The 27,145-nt window shown below is 63.1% G+C and overlaps 1 protein-coding gene across 3 annotated transcripts in view; it reads right to left on the minus strand.

Moving 5' to 3' along the window:
* Window positions 1-1,617: 1,617 nt before the first annotated feature.
* Window positions 1,618-27,145, minus strand: part of BEGAIN (brain enriched guanylate kinase associated) — a gene marked incomplete at both ends in the record, with an annotated part of 34,614 nt that continues 9,086 nt past the window's right edge. The window contains 7 exons of one of the 3 annotated variants that reach the window (XM_080706997.1): window positions 1,618-3,021; window positions 3,925-4,008; window positions 6,102-6,209; window positions 6,290-6,356; window positions 7,049-7,210; window positions 9,995-10,084; window positions 23,180-23,208. In XM_080706997.1, coding sequence (XP_080563123.1) covers window positions 1,618-3,021; window positions 3,925-4,008; window positions 6,102-6,209; window positions 6,290-6,356; window positions 7,049-7,210; window positions 9,995-10,084; window positions 23,180-23,208 — 1,944 coding nt within the window. The remainder of the gene's footprint in view (window positions 3,022-3,924; window positions 4,009-6,101; window positions 6,210-6,289; window positions 6,357-7,048; window positions 7,211-9,994; window positions 10,085-23,179; window positions 23,209-27,145) is intronic. The other 2 variants (XM_080706998.1, XM_080706999.1) reach the window with 2 other exon arrangements.

Consider the following 27,145-nt stretch of genomic DNA (forward strand, 5'->3'; position numbering starts at 1 on the left):
TCTCTGAGCTCCGTGAGCAGAGCCAAGCGCCCATGCCGGCACTGGAGAGAAAAGGAAAGCAGCGAGCCCCGGCCCCGGGCATTCTGGGGGAAGAGTTGTGGACCAGAGCTACAAGTACTTGAGAATCCAGGATCCTGCTGAGCCAGCTTTTAGCTGGGAGAACGTGGGGGCAAAGGAAGTCTCCCTAGCCACAGTCCCACCAGCCTGGGGCAGGGCCCTGAGAGCGCTGTGTTCTGGGAAGCCTCGGCGGGGCTGGCTTCAGAAAGGCCAGGGCAGGGTCGTGAGCCTGGGTTGTGGTGGTGCCCAGTGGGAGGGCCCCTGGCGCCTGAAAGCAGCACACATAAAGCCCTGTGGAGAAAAGCATCTGCATCCGAGGCTTCACAGAGCCCCCACAAGTCCATTTTCAAGAGCGTGAATGAGCCTGTGTTAAAGATAACCAGACACAAAGAAACATGGCGACATGAGCAGATCTACACAGATCCCACAAGATGGAAGGATCGTCATGAAAACAAGACATTTCAGGACAAGAAAGACAGAGCTTGTCACCAGCAGACAAACCAGCAGTAGGTTTTAAAGAATCTACTTTGGGTGGAAGCAAAGTCGGGCGCAGGAGTCAGGAATGGCAAGCGATGGCCTGAAGGAGCCTGTCTAGAGCGCAGGAACCGTAACGCCCGTGGGAGCTCAGGTGCTGGGCCGAGGAGGGCTGTCGGGTGGAGGCAAGGAGCCCACCCTGGCTGGGAGGCCAGGCCCAGGGTGCCAAGGGCCATCTGCTTGTGAGGGCGAAGGCACTGGAGAAAGAAGCCACACGCGGATCCTTCTCATTGGTGTCTTTATTAGTGAATGCGAAATACAATACTCAGGGGTGGCATGCATCACAGACACAGGAGCTAGAGCGGGGCCTCATGTCAGAGGTAGAGAGAGGTGTGGGGAGGGGTGGGGGGACGAGCACCGGCTGTACTGGGGTGTCATCCTGGCCCACTCGGGACTCAGGCCAAGGAAGAGCTCGGGGTAGTATGCTGGCCACACGGGGAACAAGGTTCTGAGAACATTTCCTACACTGCGACTGCTTTCACGGTCCCTCTCGGGCACAGATCTTTAGGGCTCCCTGTCACTGGCTTGCTGGGCGTTCCCCCACTCGCTCCTGGAGCTTGGGCTCGAGAAGGCGGTCTTTCTACTTCCTGGGGCGGGCCCCATGCACCCTCACCGGAAAATAAAGAAGCATTGCATCGCAAACGCCAAGGCTGCCGTCCAGGGCCCTGGAGGCCAAGCGCATTAAGGACCCTTGTTCTCTATAAAAATAGTTGCACTTTGAAAGGGAGTTTGCTCACCACAAGGAAGAGACAACAGTGTGCTCACCACAAGAGACGACAGTGTACGCACGACACGATCTAAGCGGCTCCGGGGCGCGGGCCCGGGCCGGACAGACGACAACAGGGAGGGTCTTCCCCTCTGACTGACTACTGGGTGCTGGAGAGGGGGTCTCAGGGAACAGGGTCCTCCTTGGCAGCAAGGGCAGGGGCACATGGGCGTCTGGGGGGAATCGAGTTGCCCGTCGGGTATGCGCGGGTGAGGCGGGAGTGGGTGGAGGACCCTCGGCGGTGGCTACGGCGGTGGCGTTCAGTTGAGCAGGGTTCCGTAGAGCTGGGCCTTGGTGAGGCTGTCCTTGCGGCTCAGCCCCGACCCTCCAGTCCTGGGGAAGGCCTGCTGGGGGCTGAGGCGCGCAGCAGGGTGCATTTCCGGTGAAGCCTCCATGGAGCTGGGCTCCAAAGAGTCCCTGGAGCCAGGCTCGGGGCTGCTGACGGCCCCGCACAGCTGCACCCCGAGACGCTCCCTCTCCCCTTCGCCCGATGCGTAGCTGGGGAGCTGGTCGGCTGAGCGGCTGGGGCTGAGGCTCAGGTCGCCGCCAGCGCGCAGGAAGCAGGGCTCTGCCAGGTGGCCCTGGGACAGGTCATCACCCTCCGAGAAGCTGTCGGCCTTGTAGCTGGCGTACAGGGGGCTGGCGCGGCCCTCGGCCGTCGGGCTGGAGCCGGAGGCCCCGCCGCAGGCCCCGCCACTGGCGCTGGCACTTCCGTAGTAGCGCTCGGAGATGCTGCAGGGCGAGGCGCGGCCCGCAGGCCTGGGCGGGAAGGAGTAGGCACCGATGTCTTCCACGCTCAGGGGTCGCCACTGGCCACGAATGTTCTCTCCACAGAGCCGGCCCTCTGCCGGCTTGGCCCGCAATGTCCACAGGTTGGGCGGCATCAGGGCCTGCTGGGGGCCCGGGGTGGCCGGGTACTGGAAGGGCTCGGCCTGGTACGGAGACAGGGTGCGCCCAAATCTGGGGGCGGCTTCGGCCTCACGCGGGGTGGCCACAGCGATGGCGGCGGGAGCAGTGGCAGCCTGGGGGAAGCGCGGGCTGCTGTCGTAGGCAGCAGCAGTGGCGGCGGCGGCGGCGGCGGCAGGCGGCTTGCGGCTGAAGAGCTCGTCTCGGCTGCTCAGATAGATGGCCTGCTGCGAGGCGGTGAGCGTGCTGGGCTGAGGGTGCTCCTTCTCCTCGGACGTGGCGCTGAAGCTGGAGTAGGAGCTGGACGTGGGCAGTGAGGCCGCATAGCCCGGGAAGGCCTCACGCCTGAAGCTGCTGGGGTAAGCCGCCGCCTCGGCTTCCTCCTCCTCCTCCACGGTGCTGTCGGTGGAGTTCTGGGCGTGCAGGAAGCCCACGTCGGCCACCGGCGGGTCCACGCTGGGACGGCGGTCGCGCCGGCGCTCCTCCGAGCAGTAGAGGGCCGTGTCGCTGCAGTAGATGTCGCCCTTGTATGGGGCCCGTGAACCTGGCTTCCCCGCCCCGTGGTCGTCGTCGTCATCGTCGTCGTCGTCCTCCTCCTCCTGGAAGGTCAGGTCGCCGGCCGAGGCGTCGGACAGGCTGGACGGGTCGGCTTTCCCCAGCACCTTGGCGAGTACGCAGGGCGGCACGGCGTCCGCACAGGCGGAGTGGCAGAGCGAGGATGAGCTGCAGCCGTGCTCCTCCAGGAAGTCCGAGGGCAGCTGGAACCGGGCGTGGGGGAGGGGAGAGAGGGCCATCAGCGTGGTGGCCCAGCCCTGGCCCCGAGGCCGAGACCGCAGACAGCGTGAAGGACCCGCAGGCAGGCAGGCAGAGTGTCCTCAGGCACACCAGGAGGATGCCCGTGGTGAGTTCCTTGGCCGCAGCTGGTGGCGTCACCACTACCCGCCCATCCCCCTCGAGGGCCCTGAGAGCCCAGAGGCGCCTGACTTGTCCGCGCAGACCCACAGGTTCTGATCCTGGGTCCCTGCCCCAGTCACACTGCCCGAGTGTTGCTGGACGAGCCAGGCCAGACTCAGAAACAGATGCAACAAAGATTGCGGGTGGGGCCAGGCGCCCTGCGGCTCCCACGGGTGCCTGGTGCCACGCGGGAGGCCTCCCACTACTGTTTGATCTATTTTATGTGTGTCAGGTGTGGCGTGGCTCCTGGAGAGGCAACAGGGACAGGGCCTGGGACCGGAGACGCGTGTACAAGTGTGTGTGGTATGCGTGTGTACACGCAGCAGACATAGACGGACTGGGCAGGGAAGCTGTGCGGCCTCTGGCGTGGGCAGGAGGACTGTCTGTCACAGTGCCTAGTCCACAGGGCTTCGGTGAGGGGCCCAGGAGGGTCTTCCCACTGGGTGGTGCTCAGTGGCTGGGGGCTTAAGACAGCGATGAGGGGCAAAGGGAGGGGAGTGGGCAGGGGGGGCGGGCCAGGGGGGCCCTGAGGCCAGCTGGGCAGGTGAGGTGAGGTTCCTGGGGGAGCCGCTGGTCCAGCAGGGCCTGCCCGCAGGTGCGGGCAGGGGCAGGGCGAGGCTCACCCGAGTCTTCCTCCTCAGGGGCGGGGAGTGGCCTCGGGGCGGGTCCTGGGGCAGGGTGGGCCTGCACGGGGCGGGGCACGTTACCTCGGACACCTTATGGACCCTGCCGTGGGTCTGGCTGCACTGCAGCAGCTGGGCCGCTAGGCTGCAGTCCTTCCTATAGAGCTCCTGGAAGACAAGAGAAGGCGTTGGCGCAGTGCGCCCGCCAGGTCCCCGGCCGCCGGGGCGTCAGGACGGTGGCAGAGTTGTCTCTGCAGCTGGCACGCCTCCCGGTCCAGCCCCGGCCCTCTCTGGGTTCCGCCCTCCCCGCGAGGGGCTGCAGTCCTGCTGCTGAGCAGGCCTGCCCCCAGAAGAGAGTGGCAGGAGGGCCCAGGCTCGTCCACCAGGTCAGGGCTCCCCCAAACATGACTTGGCGGGCAGTGCCAGGCACCAAGCGAAGGGCAGGAGTGAGCCCCATCCTGCCACCCCTAGTGCACTTGCGGTTCACAAGCCACTCTCGGGGCGCGAGGTGTGTGACCCTGGACCAGGTGGCTCTGCTCAGCCCTGTGCTGAAAACAGATGCAAACAGTAAGCCTCCAGGGATTTGGTTTGCTGCTGAAAATCTCTGTTGCATCTGCCTGTGGCTGCACGGGTCTGCCATCCCCACATACCAAGGACCCCCTAGGGACCGCCAGTCGGGGCCGGGGCCTGCCCAGCAGGTCCGATGACCCACCTTGTCCCCCAGGTACTCTTGGCCCAGGGCTGCCACCCCCAACCCAGCTCAAGCAGGACCCGGTAGGGTTGGTCGCAGCTCCGGCAGGGCGGTCCACAGTGCAGGCACGCCTCCTGGCCCCCATTCCAGGCACTGGGAGCCCCTCAGCCCCACCTGCCTGGGACTGGTGCCCCAACCAGCCTTCCTGAAGGAGGGAACCTGGCTCCCCAGCCCCTCTCAACGCCTCCCAGGAACAGCACGCTCAAAAAACTGGCCCAGACCAGTTGCCACTGGCACCAGAGGGCTGAGCACACTGCCCTGCCATCGGGTCTGCCACTGTGCCCCTGCCAGCCACAGCCAGTAGGGGCTCCCACTGGGAGAGGGTAACTTTGGACGGTCATGCACATGCCCCTTAGGAAGAAGAGGCCATATTGAGCAGGGCCCGACTGGGCGTCGGAGCCCTGGGGCTGCCTGCTGCTGCCAGAGCAGGCAGAGGGGCGCGCTCTGGCTACTGAGGGCCTGGACAGTGAAAGGAACCAGACAGTGTTGAGTCTGAATGCCAGCTCTGCCTGGGTGACCGCCTGGGTGACCAGGACATCCCTGAAGCCCGTCTCTGCAGAGGGAGCAGGAGCTTAGCACAAGTCTCTGGCCCCGGCAGGAGTGACCTGAGCTTGGGCCCTCCTCTCCCTTGGCAGGACTCCACTCCACTGGACACCGGCCTCTGGGCCCCCAGGCCCCCAGGCGCTTCTGAGCCTTCCTCCCATGTGCTCAACGGCCAGCAACCGAGCCAGCCATCTCGCAGGGCTCACCCTCCTGGTTCTGGGCCCTTGCCTGGCCACGCCTCTCAGACAGCCTCCCTGGCTCCGGCACCAACCCCATGGCCCAGTGACCCAGGACATGGGAGCTGGGCCTCGTCTGGGCCTTCGCGGCTCCCTAGCTCAACTCAGAAGGCCCAGGTTTCCAAAGGCGCTGCACAGTGCCCCGGAGTGCTCAGAGGGGTGCTCCCCAGGTACGGCAGGGCTCCCCACCCCTGTGGCCCTAGCCTTTTCTCACCCGGCCTCTTCCAGAAACTCCCTGGTAAAATTGGCAGACCCTGCCCTGGTGGCCCCGGGGCGCTCCTTGCTTGGCATCTCTGAGAATCTCTAACGTACGAGGCAGTTTGTGTAGCTATCTGGCTTACTGTCTGTCTTCCCCACGCAGATGTAAACTTCACGTGGGCAGGGACCTTTTTTTTTTTTTTTTGCTGTCTGTTCACACCGTCATTTGGAGCCTGGCAGGATCTGGCTGCTATGGAATGAATGCTTGGTCAGCTGCGAAGGGAGGCTGGGCCCATCTCTCAGGGCTGGGGACCAGGCCGTGGCAACCCATAGCTCTGACTCAGTGGTGCTGGCATGGCCGGAGGCAGGAGTCCTGGGTGGCCAGGAGCCCACCCCGGAACCAGACCCCTGTGAGGGCCTCTCCTTTCCTAACCCTCACCCTCCCTGCGAGCGTGCAGCCCTCCGGTCCCTCCCCTCTGCACCAGGCGCCCCTCCGACGCCCCGCGGCCCTCAGACCAGTGCACGGCACTCACGTTGTCCTCCGACAGCTTGTCAATGGTCACCTTGGCCTCCAGCAGGTGGCTGTTGAGCGCGACGATCTCGTGACTCAGCGCGCGCTTCTCCTCCTCATAGTGCTGGCCCTGCGGGAGGGTCAGAGGTCATCTGAGGGCCAGCCAGGCCGGGCTTTGGGCTGGCAGGCGGTCCTGGTGGAGGCCCTTACCATGCGGTACAGCTTGCCCTCCAGCTCCTGGTTGATTCTCTGCAGCGCCAGGTAGTTGCTCTGAATCCTGTGGCAGGAGGGGGAGGGTCACCGCCTGCAAAGCCTGCCTCCCGCAGCCCGTGGCCAGTCCTGCCCTAGCCCCATGTGCTCCCCTCGGCCCAGAGCGCCTCTGGCTACAGCCAGCTTTGGCCCAGGCTTTTCCTAGGCCAGGCCAAGGGCTCACTACTCTCCTGACCCACAGCAGGGCTCCAGAGGAAGGCTCGCCACCCACGAGAGAATCAGAGCAAAAGAAATAACAAAAAGGCTCAGGAGAGACAGGTGAAGTTACTATCAATAGTTCATACTTAAGCCGGGCGTGGTGGGCACGCTTGTCATCCCAGCATTTGGGAGACTGAGACAGGAGGATCACAGTTTGCGGCCAACCTCAGCTACTTGGTGAGCCCTTTGCAACTCAGTGAGACCGTTTCAAAATAAAGAATAAAAAATAGGGCTGGGGGTGTCGGTCAGAGGTAGAATGCCCTGGCTTCCACACGCAGTACCACACACAAAAAAGAAGTTTTCTAAAACCCAAGTTTCTAAGAGAGTGTGGTACGTGGCCAGCCCCTGGCCCTCACCAGGGCCCGTGCGATGGCAGAGGCCCACCGGAGGTCTGGAGGTGGCCCTCTAAGTCACACCGCTGCCCTCTCAAGGGAGCGGGGTGTGGGGAGGGGCCTGCCGGGCGCCCTGCCTGCTGGGCACCGGGTGTGCCACAACCCTCACCTGCGCAGCTTCTCGGTGACCTTCTCCAGCTCCTCCTGGGCGCGTCGCAGCTCAATCTCCAGGTAGTGGCGCGTGGAGTCGAACTCAGTCTCCAGCTTCTCCAGCTTGTGCGTGGTGTAGGACAGCCGCTTGCGCAGCTCGCCCTTCTGCTCCTGCAGTGCGCTGCAAAGACACGCGGCAGCGGCCGGGCCGCAGCGCTGAGCGCAGGGCAACTGCAGCCTGCACGGGCCCGCAGGGTGCACTGTGGGTGTGCTCTGTGCACTGGGCCGCATCACACGCGCGGACACACGCAGCCTCCCCAGCAGCTGCAGGGACTCTGACCCAAGCTGGTCTGCCCAGGCCTCTGCCGTCGCTTCTCCCCCCGTGAATCCCTGTGCCCTCACAGGGAGGAGGCACCAGCTCCAGGGCCGCGCCAGGGCATGCGGTGGCTGCACAGGCCCTGGCGTAGAGTGCCCGTTGGTCTTGGGCCTCCCTCGTGGAGCTGATGGGCCCTTGCTCTTGCCCTCCTCAGACCTAGGGTGGGGCGCTGAGGCCCTGGGCTGGCAGTGCCATGCCCAAGACCTCCCAGCTGCTGTGTGGCCCCAGCACACTGTGCCACCTCTCTGGGCCAAGGAGAGGGTTGGCAGTGGTGGCCCACACCGAGAGGGGTCCACCACGATGGCCGTGGCAGTTGCACACAACATTAGTAACTGCCAAGGCCCCTGCCCACCTGGGTACCTCTCCTAGGAAGCCCAGGGGTGCTCTCACACAGAACCCAGGCTTGACCCCTTCTGAGCGCCTGCCCAGGAGTCACCTGAAGTAAAGCTGGCATGGGGCCTTCACACCAGCACCCTCCAGGATACCGCTCCTGGTGAGTATGCCAAGGATGGGGGATGCGGGGTGTATGGCGCTATTCCCGACTGGGGGCAGGAAGGAGGTCTGAGTGTCGTGATGGGAACCTGGCTCAGCCCAAGATCCCCGAATGACTGATGTGAAGTGGGACCCTGGGCGAGAGCCTGCCGTCCTGGGACCACCTCGACCCACACCTGAGGGCGGGTCCTCCCGGCCCCTTGCTGACAACTGCCCCCCACTCAGAGGTGTCGGCGCTCCCTGGCCCTGCAGGCAGCCAACCTTACCTTGGGCACGTGCCCAGCAAATCCCTCTGGGCATGGATTCTTGCCCAGGTCCTTATTTACTTATTTATTTCTTATTAATTTTTGGCGGTACTGAGGATAGAACCCAGGGGCATTCTACCTCCGAGCTACACCCCCAGCCCTATTTTTTTAATTCTTATTTGGAAACAGGGTCTCACTGAGTTGCAAAGGGCCTCACTAAGTAGCTGAGGCTGTCCATGAACCAAGATCCTCCTGTCTCAGCCTCCCAAATGCTGGGATTACAAGCATGCGCCACCACACCCGGCTCTGTATTTTTTTAATAAACACAAATAGAAAGACTTGCTTATGTTTTCTGAGAAGCTCTGAGAAGAGTGGGGTGGGGCCTACCAAGAATCAGTCCCCCAAGGAGGACGTGGGGTAAGAAGGGAGGTCCCGAGCGGCTGCCTGGACACTGTGGGCAGCGGCCCAGGCTGCCCCTCCAGCTGCAGCCCGGCCTGCCCTGTCCCCAGCAGGCCGCTGCACAGGTCTGCCTTCCCAGTGGGTGGTGGGTTCCCCACCAGAAGCACAGTGTCTGGGCTGGGCAGGCACCCTGACATCCTTCCGAGCACTGCCGCAGGAGAGGACCCCAAGCCCGGCCCAGGGAACCTGCGGTCCAGAGGGAGACCGGTGGTGAGGAGACTGGCGGTATGGGTGGGGAGGAGAGAAAGGCGCAGGGCTGAGGGGGCTCAGGGCGGAGTGGGACCCACCGGGGGGCACCAGCCAGCAGAGTCTCAGTTTGCTGTGGGCCTTCCAGATACTCTGCTCACAGGCCTCCAATGCTGCCCGCCCAACCTCCGCAGGGCCACAGCTTCCCCTAGGCTCATGACACCGCAGACCTTGGACTGGCTGCCCCTGACCTCTGCCCCGTGCCCTCCGTCTCTGGCCACACAGTCCAGCCTGGCCTCACCTCCAGCTGGGGTCCCTCTTGGCTCCCCCCACTTGCGCGTGTCCAGCGGCCACTCACTGTGGGCCGCGCAAGCCCACTGCACACTCACTCGGCCATCTGAGCTCCCCACCCAGGGAGGACCTGGGGACACTGTCCTGCCCCAGCCCTCCACCACTGGCCACCAAACGCTGGGGTTCCGCTTCTTAGCGGTTCTGGAGGGGGTGTCTGGGGGTCACCTGGGTGCAACCGCCAATCCTGTCCAGTGTCTGCCCTCCAGGGGCGCTAACCCAAGTCCCACCTGGCTATTGCCTCGGCTGCCGTATCTGCAAAGTGGGACGTTGCGCTCTCACGTGGGAAGCGGGGCTGTCCCTGCCCCCATCCACACTGGGTACTAGAACTGCCTGGCTCCAAGGGGTGCTCTTACAGGCCTTGGTGTGGGTGTGGGGAGGGTGCTGGAGGCCCGGGTCTCCTGCCTCGGAAATGACCTGGCTGGTACCGCCGGGCAGAAGGGTGGAGGGGCAACAGCCCCTGACAGATGCCAGGGAGGAGGGGCTGCAGCGCTCCAAGTGGCCTCCTCCTCCAGGCGGGCCACCCCGGGGGTCGCCTCACTGGCGACCTGAGTCGGGCTGGCCCTACCCCTCTCTTACTCCCCCTCTTGCCCATGGGCAGTGCTGAGCTCACAGGCATGGAAGGGGTCCTGGAGGGATCCCTTCCTTCCTCAGGGGCCCCTCCTGGCCACTCACGGGAGCCCTGGCCCGAGGACAGAGCCAGGGGGTGGGGGAGCGCACTGTCGGCTTGGGGACCCATCCCCTCTCTGAGCTCCCCATCCGTCTCCGGAGTTGGATGCAGGCATGAGATGGATGTCCGAGGACAGATGCAGAGACATGAAGAATGTGGGGGAAGAAGGGGGGACCACAGGCGTGTTACCTGTCCCAGAGCGAGGGTGAGGACTTGGCCAGGCGGCCATGCAGGACTCGGGGCTGCCCGAGGCACGAGGGCACCCAGGGACTGCGCAGCCTGTGGGCGAAGAGGACACAGCTGCTCAGAACAGGCGGGGGTGGTGGGGGCCGCACAGGGCCCACCATCAGGTGCCCAGCCGCAGCCTTGGCTGAGACGGAAAGATGGGACCCGTGTCTGCTCCTCCGCAGGTGGCAGCGGCGGGTGCTGTCCGCACCTGCCCACTATGCTGGTGGCTCTGCGGGTTCTGAGCTCACTGGTGGCACTGAGGACCACAGCGGCAGGTTCCTGGCCACTGCTGGGACTTACTTTGGTGTCCTGTCCCCTCCCTGGAGGCCTGTTTCCTCCACCTTAGTCTCCATGGGAAGCCATGGGGGACAGCGCCCCAGTCCTGCTCTGAGTTCTCTTTGGGACTGGGCTCTGTCTGGCTGTTTTGAGAAGCAAGGACAGAGGGACAGGTGGCCCCTGCTCTCCGTGGAGGCCACATGGCTGATGTATAGTGGTAGGGAGTGTGGGACCTGGCAGGTGCCAGGGCATGCATGCCCTGCATGCCCCTCCTGTGGCCTGTCTAGCCGGGACGGCCTGTGGGGTGAGCAAGGCCGTGGGCCTGGCCCGGGCGTGGGATTCACGGCAGAGCCTTAGATACCTGCTCATGGCCAGGGGTGGGCTTGTGGGACACGTGTGCAGTGACACCCAGAGCAGCCTTGCTGACCCTGCAGGGAGAGCCAGAGATGGGACCTCTGCTGAGAGGGGCCGGCTCCATCACCCAAAGGCTCGGACGCTGGCCTAGAAACCAGGCTTTCAAAGGGTGCTTAAAGATGCTGGGGAGAGCAGCAATCCCATTTAAGAGAACCACTGCCCCTACCATCATGGAAGGGAAGAGATGCTAATCTGTTCCACCTGGGTGGTGGGATGCTGGGTAATTGAAAGAAGTTTTGGTTTTTTTTTTTTTTTACTTCTCTGGATTTATCATACTCTCTACAGTTGAAAAAATACTGAGAAAATGTACTAAGGATCACCAAAAAAAGAGGAGGAGGAGGAAAGAAGGAAGAGGAGGAGGAAGAGGAAGAGGAAGAAAAGGAGGAGGAGCAGCAGTAGTCGCCACCATTGGCTTGGTGGGCTGAGGAGGTGGCAGAGGTCAGGGAAAGCTCACTTCTGTGAGCCTCAGTTTCCTCTCCTGTAAAATGGGTGCCTGGCGGCCAGCAGGGCAAGAGCTTGGTCTCTGGTTAGGTGGCGCTTAGGACCCCTGCTCCCAGGGTTTCACCCTGGCAACTGACGCCCCTCTGCAGAGTGAATAGCGGGCAGGTTCCCTCGGCGGCAGCAAAGCAGCCAGGCCGGCCATGACTTGTCATGGGCACCTCCTCCCAGCCCGCTGTGAGTGTCCACCGCCCAACAGAGCTCTGCAGGGGCACTCCTGGTGGTCAAGGATGCAGGAGAGCCAGGTGGTTCACAGTGAATGAATGCTGGGGCCCAGGGGAAACTGAGGCCCAGGCAAAGGCGGGGCTCCCTTGGTGTGAGGGGCCCCAGAATCTCACATTGGTCACTCAAGGTGCTTATTAAGCACCACTGACCCCGGCCAGGCAAGACGGTGGAGATTCCCCCTCTACCCTACACATATGAAGAGTGGGGTCCAGAGAGGGAGGCCGCAGGCGGAGACTGCAGAGCAGTGGGTGGGGATGAGCCAGGACAGGTCCGCCGCGGCTGCCTGGCACTGCACCTGCTACTCGCCCAGCAGCTGCAGCAGGGCCAGTGTCAGCCCCAGCAGGTGTGCCTCTGCGGAGCCAGGCGCCCAGGGGCAGCCAGCCTGGGTGCACAGGCCCTCTTCCCGCTGGCGGAGGGGCTTCATGATGCTGGGCAGAGGATGGATAGAGGGCAGGCCTGGGCCGCTGAGGCTCACTGCCCTGAGACTGGGCTGCACGTAGATGTGGGGGCCTCACTGGTGGTGCCCCATCGGCCCCCCCAGAACCAGGTGCCCCGTGGAAGCCTATCTGGAGCAGACTGCCTCCTGGGTCCTGCACCCTGGGGAGCTTCTGGGGTCAACTGTTAGATGTCCCTGGAGCCAGTTCTTGGGGATGGCGCCTGCTGGGGTCCTCCCTCATGGCAGCTGAGCAGAGGTGCCATTGCCACCCCGTGCAGATGCAGAGGGGCCACTGCCACCTGTGGAACCCGCTGCCCTCTGCCCGCTCCAGAGAGCAGAGAACTAGAGGGCTCCATCAACACCTGCGGCACCGGGCACCACGCACCCGGCCCGAAGGCCGGACAGGAACATCTGACCTCCAGTGCGGCCCTCACGCCCTGCCATGCCCCCCAGTTAACCACACTGACCCCGGACCTCTCTTCTCTGTGGCCCCAAGTGCCATCCCTCCTGGGGAGTTTGTTCAGAGCCACCCCCTCCCGGGAGCCTGTCGTGGTCCTCCTCGCTGGCGCCCAGCTCCTTCCCCTCGGGGACCCTGTCTCATGACTCAGGACCGTCCTGCTGGGGAATCATGTGCACTCTGCCGGACAGCTCCCCGCCGGTCGTCATGGCGACAGGGTGGGCCGCAACATCTCTGGCCCCCTGCAGGCCTGGCTCCAGCCTCTACCGCCCGCCCGACAGTTATGCCCCAGCAACACCTAACTGCTGGTCATTCTCCCCATGCTCCCTCTCCAGATCTCTCCCACCCCTGCCTAACTCCTCCCCACCCAGCACCTGGGGTCCGGAGCCCCAGCCTGGCTCCCACCACAAGCTCCCCCAGCAGCACGTGCCCCGGCACAGCCCCCAGCCCCACACTGTACCCAAATAACTTACACCAGCCCGTGCCCTTTGACGTGCCGCCAGCCACCCTCACCCAGGCTCCTGGCCTTGGTCCCCGCAATGCCCTCTCTCCACGCAGGACCTCTGTCCGTGACATCCCGGGACTGGGACATCCTCCTGACTGCCCACCTGGACACTGGCTCCTTGACAGCCCACTACCTCGTCCCCATGGGGACACTGGCAGGGGCCTGGCACAGGGGACCTGCCCACGGACAGGCCGCCTCCCTTACCTCATCCCAGGTGCTTGGCACAGGGCCTGGCATGGAGCCAGGATGGCCAGCTGGAGCTGCCAGACCTTAGTGGAGCAGAAGCTGACCTTGCGGGGCCCTGATACCCATACCGAGGGGTCTAGGGGCCGACTTTAGGGCTGGCTCAGTGTGGGAGGTCAGCAAAGACCCCCCCACAGCGTGGTAGTGCCAATACTCCTGAAGGGAGGGGGTGCGAGTGTGCCTTCTCACACGCGTGTGTGTGTGTGTGTGTGTGTGTGTGTATGTGTTCTTACACACGCTGGGGAAGGGACTGCCTGCTGCCGCGTGGGCCACGCCCAAGAGGAATGGCTGGGGCACCCAGATGGAGCGCAGACTCCTAGGACTCAGAGCCTGCCCGGCCACCCCTCCCGCACCCAGGGCTGCAGGTGACAGGGCTGCACTGCAGCTCCCGCCCGCCTGCCTGGCAGAGACAGGCGTCAGGAGACGCCACAGGAACCGTACTGTCGCCTCATCTTCTCAGGAGGCTACAGCCCCCACCCCCATATCCCTGAGCCAGGAGAGCCGTGTCCTGGGGAGCCCTTGGGGGATGGGCGGGTGGGGTCCAGGGCGGCAGCTGCAGCGCCACCCCTGGGCCTGGGCACTGTGGGCCCTCTTGTTCAGGACGTGCCCTTCTTGGCTTTGCGGTTGACTCCATCACCCGCCCCACGAGCCCCCAAGGGCCACCTGGGTCCTGCCGAGGACCCAGGCACACACTGCCCACTGCCTTGCCCCTGCCCTGCCCGGCACCCTGACTCTGTCCTTCAACAGCCCCTCCAGCCTGGACACAGCTGGGGTATGGCAACCTCACTCAACGTCCTGCCCGGTCTAGTCTGCTCTGGGAAGTCTGACACAGCACGGCAAGCAAAGGCAGGTAGGAGTGTCCTGCTAGGTGGGGGCACCCTGGGGTGGGCATGGCTGAGCCCGGGGCCTGGGGGCTCGGGGCGGGCGCTGAGGGTCAGTGCACGGCCCAAGCACGTTCTGGCATGTCTGACCATCCTCCAGGGTGGGCGCCCAGCACTGAAGCCTGGCAGTGGTCCTGATGGGGGGCAGGGAGCCGGCTCAGGAGCAGCAAGGAAGCTGCGTGATGGGCCCCGGGAGCCCCAACCTCCAGCTTGTTGGGGTCCCCCAGGAACCCCGGCCTGGCCCATCCTTCCCAGTCCCCAGCCAGGCCTTGAAGTCCTACTCTGTGGTCTCTCTCCCTCTGGGGAAGGTCACCTGGGGGGGGGGGGGACGCACACTTTGGGCCCAGACCAGCCTTCCACAGGAGTTGGACACCCACAGGAGGGGCCTCAGTCAGCGACGGCTCCAGCGGGGCTCCTAAGTGGACCCGCCAGCACCTGCCGCCCCCCTTGGAGCTCAGGTGTGGCTGAGGCTAGGGCTCAGTGCTGATTGCGGGATTCATTACTGGGCACCCCGGGGTCTACACTGGCTTCACCGACGTGACCACCCCACCCACCTGCTCCCCACCACAACAGATCCAGGCAAACTTATTAATCAGGCCAGCGGGAGGCTTATTTTCTCCAATTCTGGGGATCTTAAAGTCAATCAGGGCTGCGGGAGGTTCATTGGTGACCCTGGACCGCAGGTCATGGGGCCACCAGCCTCTACCCGGAACCCCGGCCACCCCTATGGCCTCTCTGGAGTGTCCTGGGCCCTGGATGGCCCCCTCCACCCTACCCCACACTACTCCTGTGTCTCTGCCCACACACGTGTGTACATGTATGTACACACGCGTGCACACACACACACACACACACACACACACACACACACCCCAGCACTCCTGAGGGTAAAACCAGCCTTAAAGGGAAAGACTGCAGGACTGCAGCCTGGTGCAGGGGTGCATACCTGTAATCCCGGTACTTGGGAGGCTGAGACAGGCTTGCAGGTTCAAGACCAGCCTCAGCAATTTAGCAGGCTCAGAGCAACTTAGAGAGACTGTTTCCAAATAAAAATATAAAACAGGGCTTGGGGTATAGCTTAGAGGTAGAATACCCCTGGGTTCAATCCCCAGTACCAGAAAATTTAAAAATAGAACTGGGGGTGTAGCTCAGGGGTAGACTGCCTCTGGGTTCAATTCCTAGTACCAAAAAAAAAAAAAAAAAAAAAAAAATAGGCCTGGGGTATAGGTCAGTTAGAATGTCCCTGGGTTCAATTTCCAGTACCCAAACAAACAAACAAACAAGGGCTTAGGGTGTAGGTCAGATATTCAATAATGCCCCTGAGTTCAGTTCTCAGCATCAAAATTTTTAAAAAGCCAGGCGTGGTGGCGCATGCTTGTAATCCCAGTTCTTGGGAGGCTGAGACAGAAGGATCAAAAGTTTGAGGCCAAGTGGCCGATATCGGAGCCTTCCGTGAGACAAGGCCGCTACTGAGGCCTCCTAGGCCAGGATCGGAGCCTGCCTTGAGGCTAGGCCGGTGCTGGGGCCAGCGAGGCCGGGATCGGAGCCAGCTGGGGGTTAGGCCAGTGTGGGGGCCAGCGAGGTCAGAATCAGGGCCTCCCATGAGGCAAGGCTGCTGCTTGAGCCAGGGAGGTCTGGATCAGTCCACCGGGTAGCCAGGCCACTACTGGGGCCGTCAAGAGTGGGATCGAGCCGGGCGTGGTGGCGCACGCTTGTAATCCCCGCGCTTGGGAGGTGGAGACAGGAGGATCGCGCAGGTTCGAAGCCAGCCGCGCTGGCGTAAGAGACCCTGTCTCAAAAATATAAAATAGGTCTGGGAGTGTAGCCCAGAGGTAGAAGGGCTTCCAGGAACCCAGAACCACCAAAAAAAAAAAAAAAAAAAAAGAGTGGGATCGGTACTTGCAACGTGGCATGCACAGAGAAATATCGCAGAAAATAAAAATCAGATGATTCCCCTAATCAGCAATAACTAGGAGGAAAGGGGCAACAGGAAGTGGTCGAGCTATAGAAAGGGCCCTATAGTGAAGCAACTAAGGTGACCAATCAGAGGGTATGGAATAGGGGAGGATGGAGCCTCTTTAAAAAGCAGGAGGTACATAAACACATGTATCAAAGTTAATCACCAAACAAGCATGGGATTGAGGGAGGGGGAGGGAATGGGATGGGGGCTGGATGAGGGCTAATTGGATGATGTGTGCTTATATATCTTCTCAAGTCTTGTATTCCAATGTGATATATGATTACAATGCACCAATTAAAAAAAAAGTTTGAGGCCAGCCTCAGCTACTTAGTGAGGCCCTCTGCAACTTGATGAGACCCTATTTCAAAATAAAGAATTAAAAATAGGGCTGAGGGCATAGCTTGGAGGTAGAATGTCCATGAATTCGATCCCCAGTTCCAAAAAAAAAAAAAGGAAAACAAAAAGAAAAAGAATTTAAAATAGGGCTGGGGGTATAATTAAAAATTAGAGTGCCTCTGGGTTTAACACTAGTACCAAAATAATAAGGCTAGGGGTATAGCTCAGAGCTAGAATACTCCTGGGTTCAATTTCCAAAATAAGTAAGTAAATAAATAGGGTTGGGAGTATATCTCAGAGGTAGAATACCCCTGGGTTCAATCCCCAGTAACAGAAAATTTAAAAATGGAGCTGGGGGTGTAGCTCAGGGGTAGACTGCCTCTGGGTTGAATTCCCACTACCAAAAAAATAGGGCTGGGGGTATAGATCAGAGGTAGAATGCCCGTGGGTTCAACTTCCAGTACCAAAATAAATAAATAAGTAAATAAATAAATAAATAAATAAATAAATAGAGATGGGGGTGTAGGTCAGATGTTGAATGCCCCTGGGTTCAATCCCAGCACCAAAAAATTTAAATTAGGGCTGGGGGTATAGCTTAGAGCCAGAATACTCCTGGGTTCAACTTCCAAAGTAAATAAATAAATAAATATGGCTGGGGGTGTAGCTCAGTGGTAGACTGTCTCTGGATTGATTTCCCACTACCAAAAAATAAAGCTGGGGGTATAGATAAGAGGTAGAATGTCCCTGGGTTCAATTTCCAGTAACATATAAAAACAAATACATAAATAAATAAATAAAGATAGACCTGGGGGTGTAGGTCAGAGCTAGAATACCCCTGGGTTCATTTTCCAAAGTAAGTAAATAAATAAATAGGTCTGGGGGTATATCTCAGAGGTAGAATACCCCTGGGTTCAATTTCCAGGACCAAAATAAATAAATAAATAAATTAATTAATTAAATAAATAACAGGGTTGGGGGTGTAGGTCAGATGTTGAATGTCCCTGGGTTAAATCTCCAGCACCAAAATATTTAAATTAGGGCTGGGGTATAGTTAAGAGGTAGGAGGTCCCTGGGTTTAATTACCAGTACATAAATAAATTAAATAAATAAATAAATAAATAAATAAATAAATAGGACTGGGGGCATATGGCAGACATTGACTGCCCCTGGGTTCAATCCTCAGCAACCAAAAAATTTTAAAATAGGGCTGGGGGTATAGTTCAAAAGTAGAATGCCTGTGGGTTTAATCCTCAGTACCTACATAGTAGGGCTGGGGGTATAGTCCAGAGCTAGAATACCCTTGGGCTCAATTTCCAAAATAAATCAATCAATAAATAGGGCAGGGTGTATAGCTCAGGAGTAGAATACCCCTGGGTTCAATCTCCAGTACCAAAAAATTTAAAAATGGGGCTGGGGGTGTAGCTCAGGGGTAGACTGCCTCTGGGTTGAATTCTCACCTCCAAAAAAATAGGGCTGGGGGTATAGATCAGAGATAGAATACCCCTGGGTTCAATTTCAGGTACCAAATAAAATAAATAAATAAATAAACAAACAAATAAATAAATAACCATGGGGGTGTAGGTCAAATGTCGAATGCCCCTGGGTTCAATCCCTAGCACCAAAGGTTTTGAAATAGGGGTGGGGTATCATTCAAAAGTAGAGTGCCTGTGGGCACTAAATAGTAGGGCCAGGGGTTTGCTTAGCAGTAGAATGCCCCTGGCTTCAATTTCCAAAGTAAGTAAATAAATAAATAGGGCTGGGGATATATTTCAAAGTATAATATTCCTAGGTTCAATCCCCAGTACCAAAAAAATTAACAAATGCAGCTGGGGGTGTAGCTCAGCGGCAAACTGCCTCTGGGTTCAATTAGAAGTACCAAAGAATGGGGGGCTGGGGTGCAACACAGACGTCAAATGCCTCTGGGTTCAATATCCAGTGCCGAAGGAATGAACAAACAAACAAATAAATAAGTAGGGCTTGGGTGTAGGTCAGAGGGCAAACACCCCTGGGTTCAATCCCCAGCACCAAGAAATTAAAAAACAGGGCCGGTTGTAGGTCAGAAGCAGAATGCCTGAGTCCAACAGTCACACACACACACACACACACACACACACACACACACACACACACACACACACACACACACACACACACACACCAGGAACGAGAGAGACGCGTGCTGCTGGGCAGTGCTGGATCTCCGCACTGGTGGAGGGAGGTGGCTGCCAGCCTGGGCCTCAGTTTCCCCAGCTGAGGGTGCCTATGGCCATCATGACCTTCTGGAAGCGGGGTCTGGGGCTCTCCCAGCCCCCTCGCGGCCCCTGTGGGCACGAGGGTCACCTGGGGTGGGCACAGGTGGGCCCAGCTGGCTGGCCTCTGGGAGGGGCGAGGAGGGCATCGTCAGGCCAACACACTAATCCTCAGAAGAGCCTTAAGGTGGGTGCTGCTGTCATTGCTACTACTGCTGCTGCTGCTGCTGTTCGCATTAGCCCCATTTTACAGAAGTGGGGACTGAGAGAGGTCCGGCAATTCACCCAAGGCCACGAGCCGGCGAGGGGCAGACCTGGGAGGCAAACCAGGCGAGGGCCTTCCTAACCACAGACCCAGTCCAGGGGGTGGGACTTGGGCTCAGCTGTGAGAACAGGAGACCTCGAAGGGGAGGCAGAGGAAGGGAAGAGAGAGAGGGTGTGGCAGGTCCCTTTTCAATTCCCTAATCCTCAAAGTGAGGTCGCCATTCACAACTCAGAGAGAATTAGTCCCCTGGGCTTCCTCTAGTAGGACCGGGCTTACAGGGAGACCAGGGGTCCTGGAGGGCGGGGAGGGCTATGGACTCTCGAGGACCAGTGTGGAGGTGGACACCAGGGAGGAGTCCCAGGACACTGGTCTAGGCAGAGCTGGCAGGCCCCGGCCAGCAGGGGGGCGCCAAGAGGCCCTGGTGCCGCGGGGCTCCGGGGGCAGAGGGCTGCAGGAAGGGCCCGGTGAGGCCCGAGGAGGGGATGCTGGGACATCTGGGGCCACCTGCTAACCGCTTGTCTCTTCAGAGCCAGCCTGGCAGCTCCCTGGGCATCCGAGCCTGGAGAACCGTGCCTGGCCCGCAGGACCGCAGCCGCAGCGGTCACCTCCGAAGGTGGGTGGGTGGGTGGGGGACCTGCGCGGGCGTCTGGGTGCCCAAAGTTCAACGTGAAGCCCCTGACCTCAAACCACGGCCAGGCTCCAGCCCAGGAAGCCCAGCAGCTGCACGCCCACAGAAGATTCCTGAAAGCAGGCCCAGAGAGCCTCCGCTGGAAAGGAAGAGGCCCAGACATCCCCACGGAATTCAAGCCAAGAACTCTGCCCATGGGCGCTCAGAGGGAGCAGAGGTGTCTGCCTGGGCCGGGGCTGACCGGGGACACTGGGGCTGTAGGCTCCGCCCCCCAGGGTGCACCGGGCCGGACAGGGCGGGGCCAGAGAGCAGCACGGTGTAGGGCTTGGCTTTGTCTTCATTCACAGTTCTCTCTGCGAGTATGCCTGGCAGGCAGTTCTACTCCAGCACACACGAAAGTGTAGCACATGCCCAGGACCCTTGTACGGGACGTCCGTGCCCGCTGTCTGCGGTGGCCCAGGCTGGGAACTGCCCACCTCTCTATTGATGAATAAATGGACCATAGTACTGTGCCCCCCACCCAGGAGCCAGCCTGCTTTAGGGCCTGGGCGCCCCTCCCACAGAAGGCCCCAAAGCCCAGCTCAGTGGCTCCCTGCGAGACTGTCACAAAGTCAGGGTGCGGTGGCCTCCAGGGAGCGGGGGTGCCTGGGGAAGGGCCTTGGGGCGTCCTGGGACCCTGGCAGTGTTGAACTTCTTGGCTCACACGGTGGCCACCAGGTGGCCTTCCCAATTTGATTGTTAAACTACCAAAACGCATCGATTTCTCTGTGTGCCTATCACAACTGACAACCTTGAGAAATTATATTTGGGGGTGAGAGGTGTGGCTCCCTGATGGGGATACCCAATGGGGATACCTCTGGGCTTCCTGCACTTCTGCGCCCCAGGCCCCGAGAGAGGGGCAGGACCCCTTCCCCATGTGACCGAGGAGGGTCAGCCTCGAGGCGGAGACAGGGGCGTGCCCAGAGACGCCAGCAGAGGGCTCTGGCCCGGGGAGGAGGGGCTCCTCTGAGGGACCGCGGGGAGCCCCCTGCCAGAGCCCCCAGTACCTCGCTGCCTAAGCACTTGGAGGCAGGACAGCTGGTGAGGATGAGTGGGAGTCGGGGGACAGGGCAGACCTCAGCCAGAGCCCAGGTGGCCGGCTATGGCGGAGTGTGGCTGTGCGCCTACTGTGTGCACACAGTAGGCACGGGGAGCCCTACTGCGTGCCGGCCCTGCCGGCTGCGGCACTGGCAGAGCGGAGGGCTCAGATTCAGGCTCAGCTTTCAGGGGTGCTCAGGGAGGGCACCCGGGAGGATGGAGGACACCCCAGGTGGCCGGGGGAGCCCCGCCCCTCCCCTCCTCTCTCCGCCCCTCCCGTTTTCCTGAAGCATCTGCCTCGCGCCTCCGGGAGGCTTCCTGCCTGTCGGGCAAACTCCTATCCATCCTTTAAGCCTCAGCTCAGGTGTCCCTGCTTCTAGGAATCCTTCCCCAATATCCCAGGCCTGGGACTCCGGAACATTCTGGAAGAGTCCCGCTGTCCCCTGTCCCTTGGCCCTGGGGGCTCTGCTGCAGACCTGCTCTGGAGAGCTGGCCCCATCTGGGTACTCAGCGTCGGGCTGCTGCGTAGGGGAGGGGGAGGGGGAGTCCTGGGGGGGTCACGGCCTGTCCGTCATGAGCAGGAGGGCGGGGAAGGGTGTCCCGGGTGCAGGGGGCGCCAAGGGCCAAGGCAGAGGGGCTCCGGGGGCGTGGGGTGACGGCAGCGGCTTGTCTGGACTTCACCGAGTGATGGATGGGTACCGGCCGGGGCCTCGGGAAGGCCTCGGAGGGCCACTAGGTGGCAGAGCGTGTGCTCAGTCACAGATCTTTACTGGACCCTCCCAGGTCTGGCTCCAACCCCCCCTGCCAGGGCGCCAAGGAGGAGGTGGGGCCCCACCGGTGCCGGGCACACAGGAGCCGGGATGCGAGGGCGGGCTCAGGGTGGCCCCTCTGGACACCGGAGACCCCTTTGCTTGATGCAAACGCCTTCTCTTGCCTGGAAACTGGCCATCGGCTGTCCTAGGGATGCTCTGGGGCCCCTGCTCTGCGCCAGTCCCCGGGGCCAGGTCCCCAGGCCCCTTGCACTCTGGGGGTGCGGAACCGACCTCACAGCTGAGGGAATTCAGCTGTCCTGGCCCAGAGCGGGCCAGGACGTCACCATGGTCAGGGACCCCGGCCCTTGATCTCTGTGGCGGCCACGTGGACAACTTCCCTGCAGACCCCTGGGGCTTCTGGTCCTGGATCCCCAGCCCTAAAGGCAAGACAGAAACCCACTCGTGCAAGCCCACCGTGGCCAGGAGGGGACAGTCTGGGAGTCCTGGGCAGCTCTGAGAACACTCAGGTAGAGGGGGAGGGGGCAGGGCATCTCCCCCTCCCCAAGTCCAGGACCGGGAGAGTCCTGGCCCAGCGGGACCCCGGCCAGCTCCAGAAGACCATGCGGCCCATGAGGCCCAGGAGCCCACCCCGGCCACCGCCACCAGCCCTGCCAGGGAGCACTCAGCAGTGTGGGCAGTGGACCCCCGGGCTGACTTACCTGTGTCTCCAACCATGCCTCCGTCCCTGCTGCCCGATGCAGGGCTGGGTGCTCAGGAGCCCGGGCTGGGCACCAGGAGACCACAGGGGGCCCCCAGCATGCCCCATGGAGCTCCCAAGCCCCAGCCCCATTGAGCAGTACCCCCCAGGGAGCCCCACCCAGGTGGGGGGACTGGTAGATGGCAGCCGGTGTGGGGTGGGGTGCCAGGGAGGGGCCGCCAAGCTCAGAAGTCTGGGTTTGGGCCCAGGGGAAAGCATGTGCCCACCCCCGGGGGAGGCCACTCCCTGGGCCTCCCTCCCCACCCTGGACCCCAGCCCTGACCAGGGGGGCCTGGCTGGCTGACTCGGCTGGGGTGGGGGTCCTGTCACCTGAGGCACTGGATGGCTCCTCCTGGCCCAGCCGTTTGCCCCTGGCCCTGTGGCCCCCAGCTTAGTGGCCCAGGAGATGCCCACCTGGGGCTTCATGTGAGACCCCTCCCCAGCACCCCGCGGGGGATCTCCAGGCCATGCCCTCCCTGCACTGAGGGTCTACCAGGAAGGTCCCGGCCCCTTTCCCAAGACCCGGGCCCGCGGGGGCGTGGGGGGGGGAATGGCGCGGCAGGGAGGGGGGGCGGGCCTACTGGGCCTGCCCCTCAGGAATCGCACCCACCGTCCCCCAGGCCCGCGGGAGGGTGCCAATTCTGGCTTTGGGGGGAGTGGGGAGGCCGGAGACCCCGGAGACCAGGGCAGATGGTGCTGAAACCCCACCCGAGGCCGGGCCTGCTGCCCACACGCGGCCTGGGCCTGGCTGCGGAAGGCAAAGGCCGGAGGGGGTGTTCCCCAGGCGGGGGTCGGGGCGGCCCGGGGGAGCCGCAGGGGGAGCGATGAGTGTTCACCTCGGCGGCTGCCGGGCTGCGCGGAGGGCGCCGACGCGTCCCCCGGGACTCAAAGTTTAGCGCCCGAGGGAGGCCGCGCGGGGGGGGGGGCGCTTCGTAGTCGCGGCCGGGACGCCCCCAACACGGCTCGCGGGCGCGACCCCCGAGCCGGCCGCGAGGGCGCCATGCCCGCGCCCCCCAAGAAGCCGAAACTTAAAAGCCGGGCGCCGGGCGGCCGCGGGCGGGGGCCGGTGCGCCACGCCGGGGCCGGCCGGCCCGGGGGTCCCGAGCGCCCCCCGCCCGGGCCCGCGGCCGCCCGCACCTGCCCGGGGCCCCGCGCCCGCCCCCGCCCGGGCCCGCCGCGGCGCTCACCTGAGTTTCTCCATGTCTGCGGCGGAGGCCTGCGGGGACCAGAGCAGAGGGTCAGCGCGGCCGCCGGCCAACAGGTGCGCGGCGCCCCCCCGCCCCGCCCCGCCCCGCGCCGACCGCAGCCCGGCGCCGCGCGCCGTCGAGCCGGAGCCCGCGCCTCCCCGGGGGCCCCGCGCCCCGCCCGCGCCCGGTTAACCCCTGCGCGCCCGCCCGCCCGCCCGCCCGCCCCGCCCCGCCGCGCTCCGCCGGGCCGCGCACGGACCTGGCAGGACTGATGGCTGCCCATCCCGGCCCGGGCGCCGGCCGCCGCCGCCCGCCCGCCGGGAGCGCGCTCCGCTCGGCCCGGGCCCCGCGCCGCCGCCCGCGCCGCCCGGCCGGCCCCCTCCCCGGGCGCGAGCCGCCGCTCCGGCCTCGGCCCCCACCTGAGCGCGGCGGGAGGCGGGAGGGAGCCGGACCGACGCTCGCCGACTGCGGCGCCGCGCGGCGGGGGCGGGGGGCTCGGGGAGGGGGCCCGGCTCCGGGAGGGCGGCTCTAAAAGTTGTCCGCGACGGCGGGCGGCCCCCCCGGCACGCGCCCTCCGCCTCCGGGGAGAAGGAGTTCGCCCGAAGAGTTCGCCGACGGCCAGCACGCCCCCCGCCCTCGCTCGCCCCGGGCCCACCTGCTGGGGCCCCCTCACTCCGGGGCCCAGCACACGGCAGGCGCCCCACGATCGCGGCTCCCAGCCTCTCCCCTGCTGGCGGGGGCGCGGCGGGAGCCCCCCCCCCGCGGCGGCCCGGGCTCGGCCGGGCAGGTGGGAGGCGCCGAGCCCGGGTCCAGCCCCCGCGGCGGCCGCCCGTCGGTGGTCGGGGTCGCCGCCCGCTCCGGGGCTGGGGAGGTCTCCAGGAGGCAGCACGTCCCCAGCCCGCTCCCGGCCGCGGTCCTGCAGCGCCCTGGCCGAGGCCCACGGCCCTCCGGGCTCTGGGTCACGGCCCGCCGCCCCCCGCCCAGGCCCGGCCCACCGCACCCAGGGGACGGGAGCCCGGCCGGGGCTGCCCGGGAGGCGCGCGGGCCGACCCGCTCCTAAGAGGCCGCGCCACCCAGGGCCGGGACTCCCTCCTCCTCCACGGGCTCCTTCAGTCTCTCAATGACCTGCCAGGGAGTTTGTCTAAAATTAATAAGAATGTATTAAAATTTAATTTTTAAAATCTAGCATTAATTATTCACATCGGATGTTTCAGCACTTTTCGAGGGCCTGTCTGGGAATCCCCCCACCCCCACCCCACGGGACGGGGAGAGGCCAGGGCAGGGGCCGGGCAGGCTGGAGACCTGCCCCTCTGCCATTCCCGACCCTGGCTTTGACCCCCGCAGACGCCTCCAGCGCTCCCTCCTGGAACCCACGGGGTTCCCTCTCCCCGAATGCCGCCTCCCCCAGGCAGCCCTCCAGGCAGGAGACGCTGGAGAATAGGCCCGCACCAGAGAGGGCCGCCCGGCACCAGAGAGGACCGGCCGCAGGCCTGTGCCTCTTCCAGCCGTGGGGGAGGGGGCGGCTCAGCACCTGGTGGGGAGGGGCGGTGAGGCGGCCCTTTGGGGTGCCCTCTGCGGGGTGGGGTGGGGGCTCCGCGCCTGCCCGAGCTCCGGGTTCAGGTGTGGCCTCTGCCACTGAGTAATTCCGGGCTGGAGGAGGAGCCCAGAGGAGCTCACAATCTTGCCAGCGGGTGGCCCCCTGCTGATGGCAGGAACCTGGGTGCTGGCCGGCCCAGGTCAGACCTTCCTGGGCAGGAGGGAGGGGGGCTGTGTCTGCAGTGCTCGGGCTGGCCAGGGCTCCCCAGTGAGATGACAGTACTGGACACGGGGAGGGCCGTCCATCCGCCACTGGCTGTGACCTCCAGCAGGGCTCTCCAGGCGCCCTGGCCCAGTGGACAGGGGCTGGGCATGCTGATGCCCGGTCAGCCACCCACCCATGCTTTCTGTCTCTCCCTGCAATGCACCCCTGCGGTGCCGCAGCCCACCTTCGACTCTTCAGCCCCGTCCCCTTTGGGTGGCCCTGGCCAGCAGGTGCCTCCGTTTCCCAGTCCCTGACCTGAGCAGCCCAACCGCCAACAGTCTGTGCCCCTCACCCACCCCCAGGAAGCCCACCCCTCCCTGCCCTGCACCTGCCTCCGGCTCCCACCCCCACCCTGCACAATTCCAAGCAGGGGGGTCTTAAGACCCCATTTCACAGATGCAAAGACAAGTTCCTAGAGGCGACCCAGCGGCACAGTGCAGGACGAGGGGCGCTTGTCAGCTCCCCACAGCCCGTCCACAGGCCGCCAAGGCGCCCACAGGGGACAGAGGCGTGGCTCCCTGCCTGGCCTCAGTGGGGGGCTGGCAAGCACTGCCCCCACAGCCCCCCCAGCCCCGCTGCCACCTTGTGGTCTCCTGCCCCCTCCCTGACCCTTTGGCCTTCTAGGTGGAACGCTCCGCCTCTGACCTCTACCTGGCTAGGGCTTCCTTCTGGCCACCCAGACACACAGGATGACGCCTTTGGCCAGGGTGTGGGGACCAGACTGTGCTGTGAGACTCCTCTGCAGGACCAAGGCTCGGGACTGCCCCTATCCCCCAGTCCTGCCTGGTCTACGGAGTGAAGGACCCCTGTGTTCCTGGGCTGGGCTTCACCTGTGGACCCCGTTTCCTGCCCAGGGGCTTCCTGACACCTGCCCTGGGCTCCCCCCCCCATAGCCCACTTGAGTGGAGGGCAGAGATGGGGGTGTGGGCGTCGCAGCCCACCTCCCCTGACTGTGACCTGGGCCTCCTGTGCAGCTGCAGAACCTCTGGCAAGACTCTCCAAGCCTCAGCCCCTTATCTAGAAGGAAGGGTGCCGAATCCCCAAGGGACCCGTGAGCCACAGGTGGCTGTGGCGGGGACTGCCCTGGGCGGGCAAGCGAGGGGCTCACTGCACTCGCTAGCTCGCTACTGAGACGGCTGCTTCCTAGACGGCTTGCCCCGTCCCAGCCTTCCTCATTCATTCAACAAACACTGGCTGTGTGCGGAGCCCTGGGGTGGGGGCGGGGTGAGCAGCTTCAGGGCGCCTCTGCCTTCACTGGCTGATAGGTTGATGCGGGAAGCCGGCTGCCCACCCACTGGGTTCCATGGGGAAAGTCTCCTGGGAAGGACGGGGTAGGGGGCCTGGACAGGGCAGACTCCTGGACTTGTGGAATTTGGCTTCTACCTGGGTGGACAGGGGAGGCTGGGAGCCCAGCCAGCGGAGGTTCCTCCTAAGAGCCAGGCCAGCGGGGACCAGGTCTGGGGTGTCCTATGAACCCCCAGGGAGGCACGGGGGTGTGGGTTTGGCATTCAGGGCAGAATCCAGGAGATGGGGTCTGGGAGTGGACAGATGGTAACCAGGACCTCGGCCACACACAGGAGGAGGTCCCAGGGGCAGAGCTGGGAAGTGGAAGAGGAAGGGCAGCTGTCCCCTGGGGCTCAGGGCAGGGGAGGAGGGAAAGGAGCACAGGAGTGGGGGGCGGGGGCAGTGTTCCTGGGAGGAGAGGGCTTGGGACTGGTGTCCCCAGGGAAGCCCACAGGACCCTCCAGTGATCCGTGGGGGAGGGAGACACCTGCCAGAGGCCAGCGAGTTGGGACCTGCACCCTGGCTTCGAGCTGTCCCCAGAAGGGGCGGAGAATGTTCTAGGCGTTCCCGCAGGGGCTGGGATCTGATATGGGGGTCCCCCGAGGTGGTGCGGGGTGCAGACCAGGCTGGGACTGCAAACTGGTGCCCGAGCTAAATCCGGCCCACCAGCATGTTGTATTTGGCCTGCGCAAGGTTCCTTTCTTCTTTTCAAACGCTCGAGCCAACTTTAAAAATTGGGAGAATTTACATTTTAAAATCCGTATTTTTGGCTTCTACTAAAAATTTTGGAAGATGTGGCAACTCCAGCCCACAGTCCCACGTGGCAACGGGCAGGGTTGCGGGAAGCCGCTGCCCCCTCCACACTTGGGGGTCCCCCGTCA

This window comes from Muscardinus avellanarius (genome assembly GCF_963383645.1).
Source record: "Muscardinus avellanarius genome assembly, chromosome: 12".
NCBI classification, from domain to species: Eukaryota; Metazoa; Chordata; class Mammalia; order Rodentia; family Gliridae; genus Muscardinus; species Muscardinus avellanarius.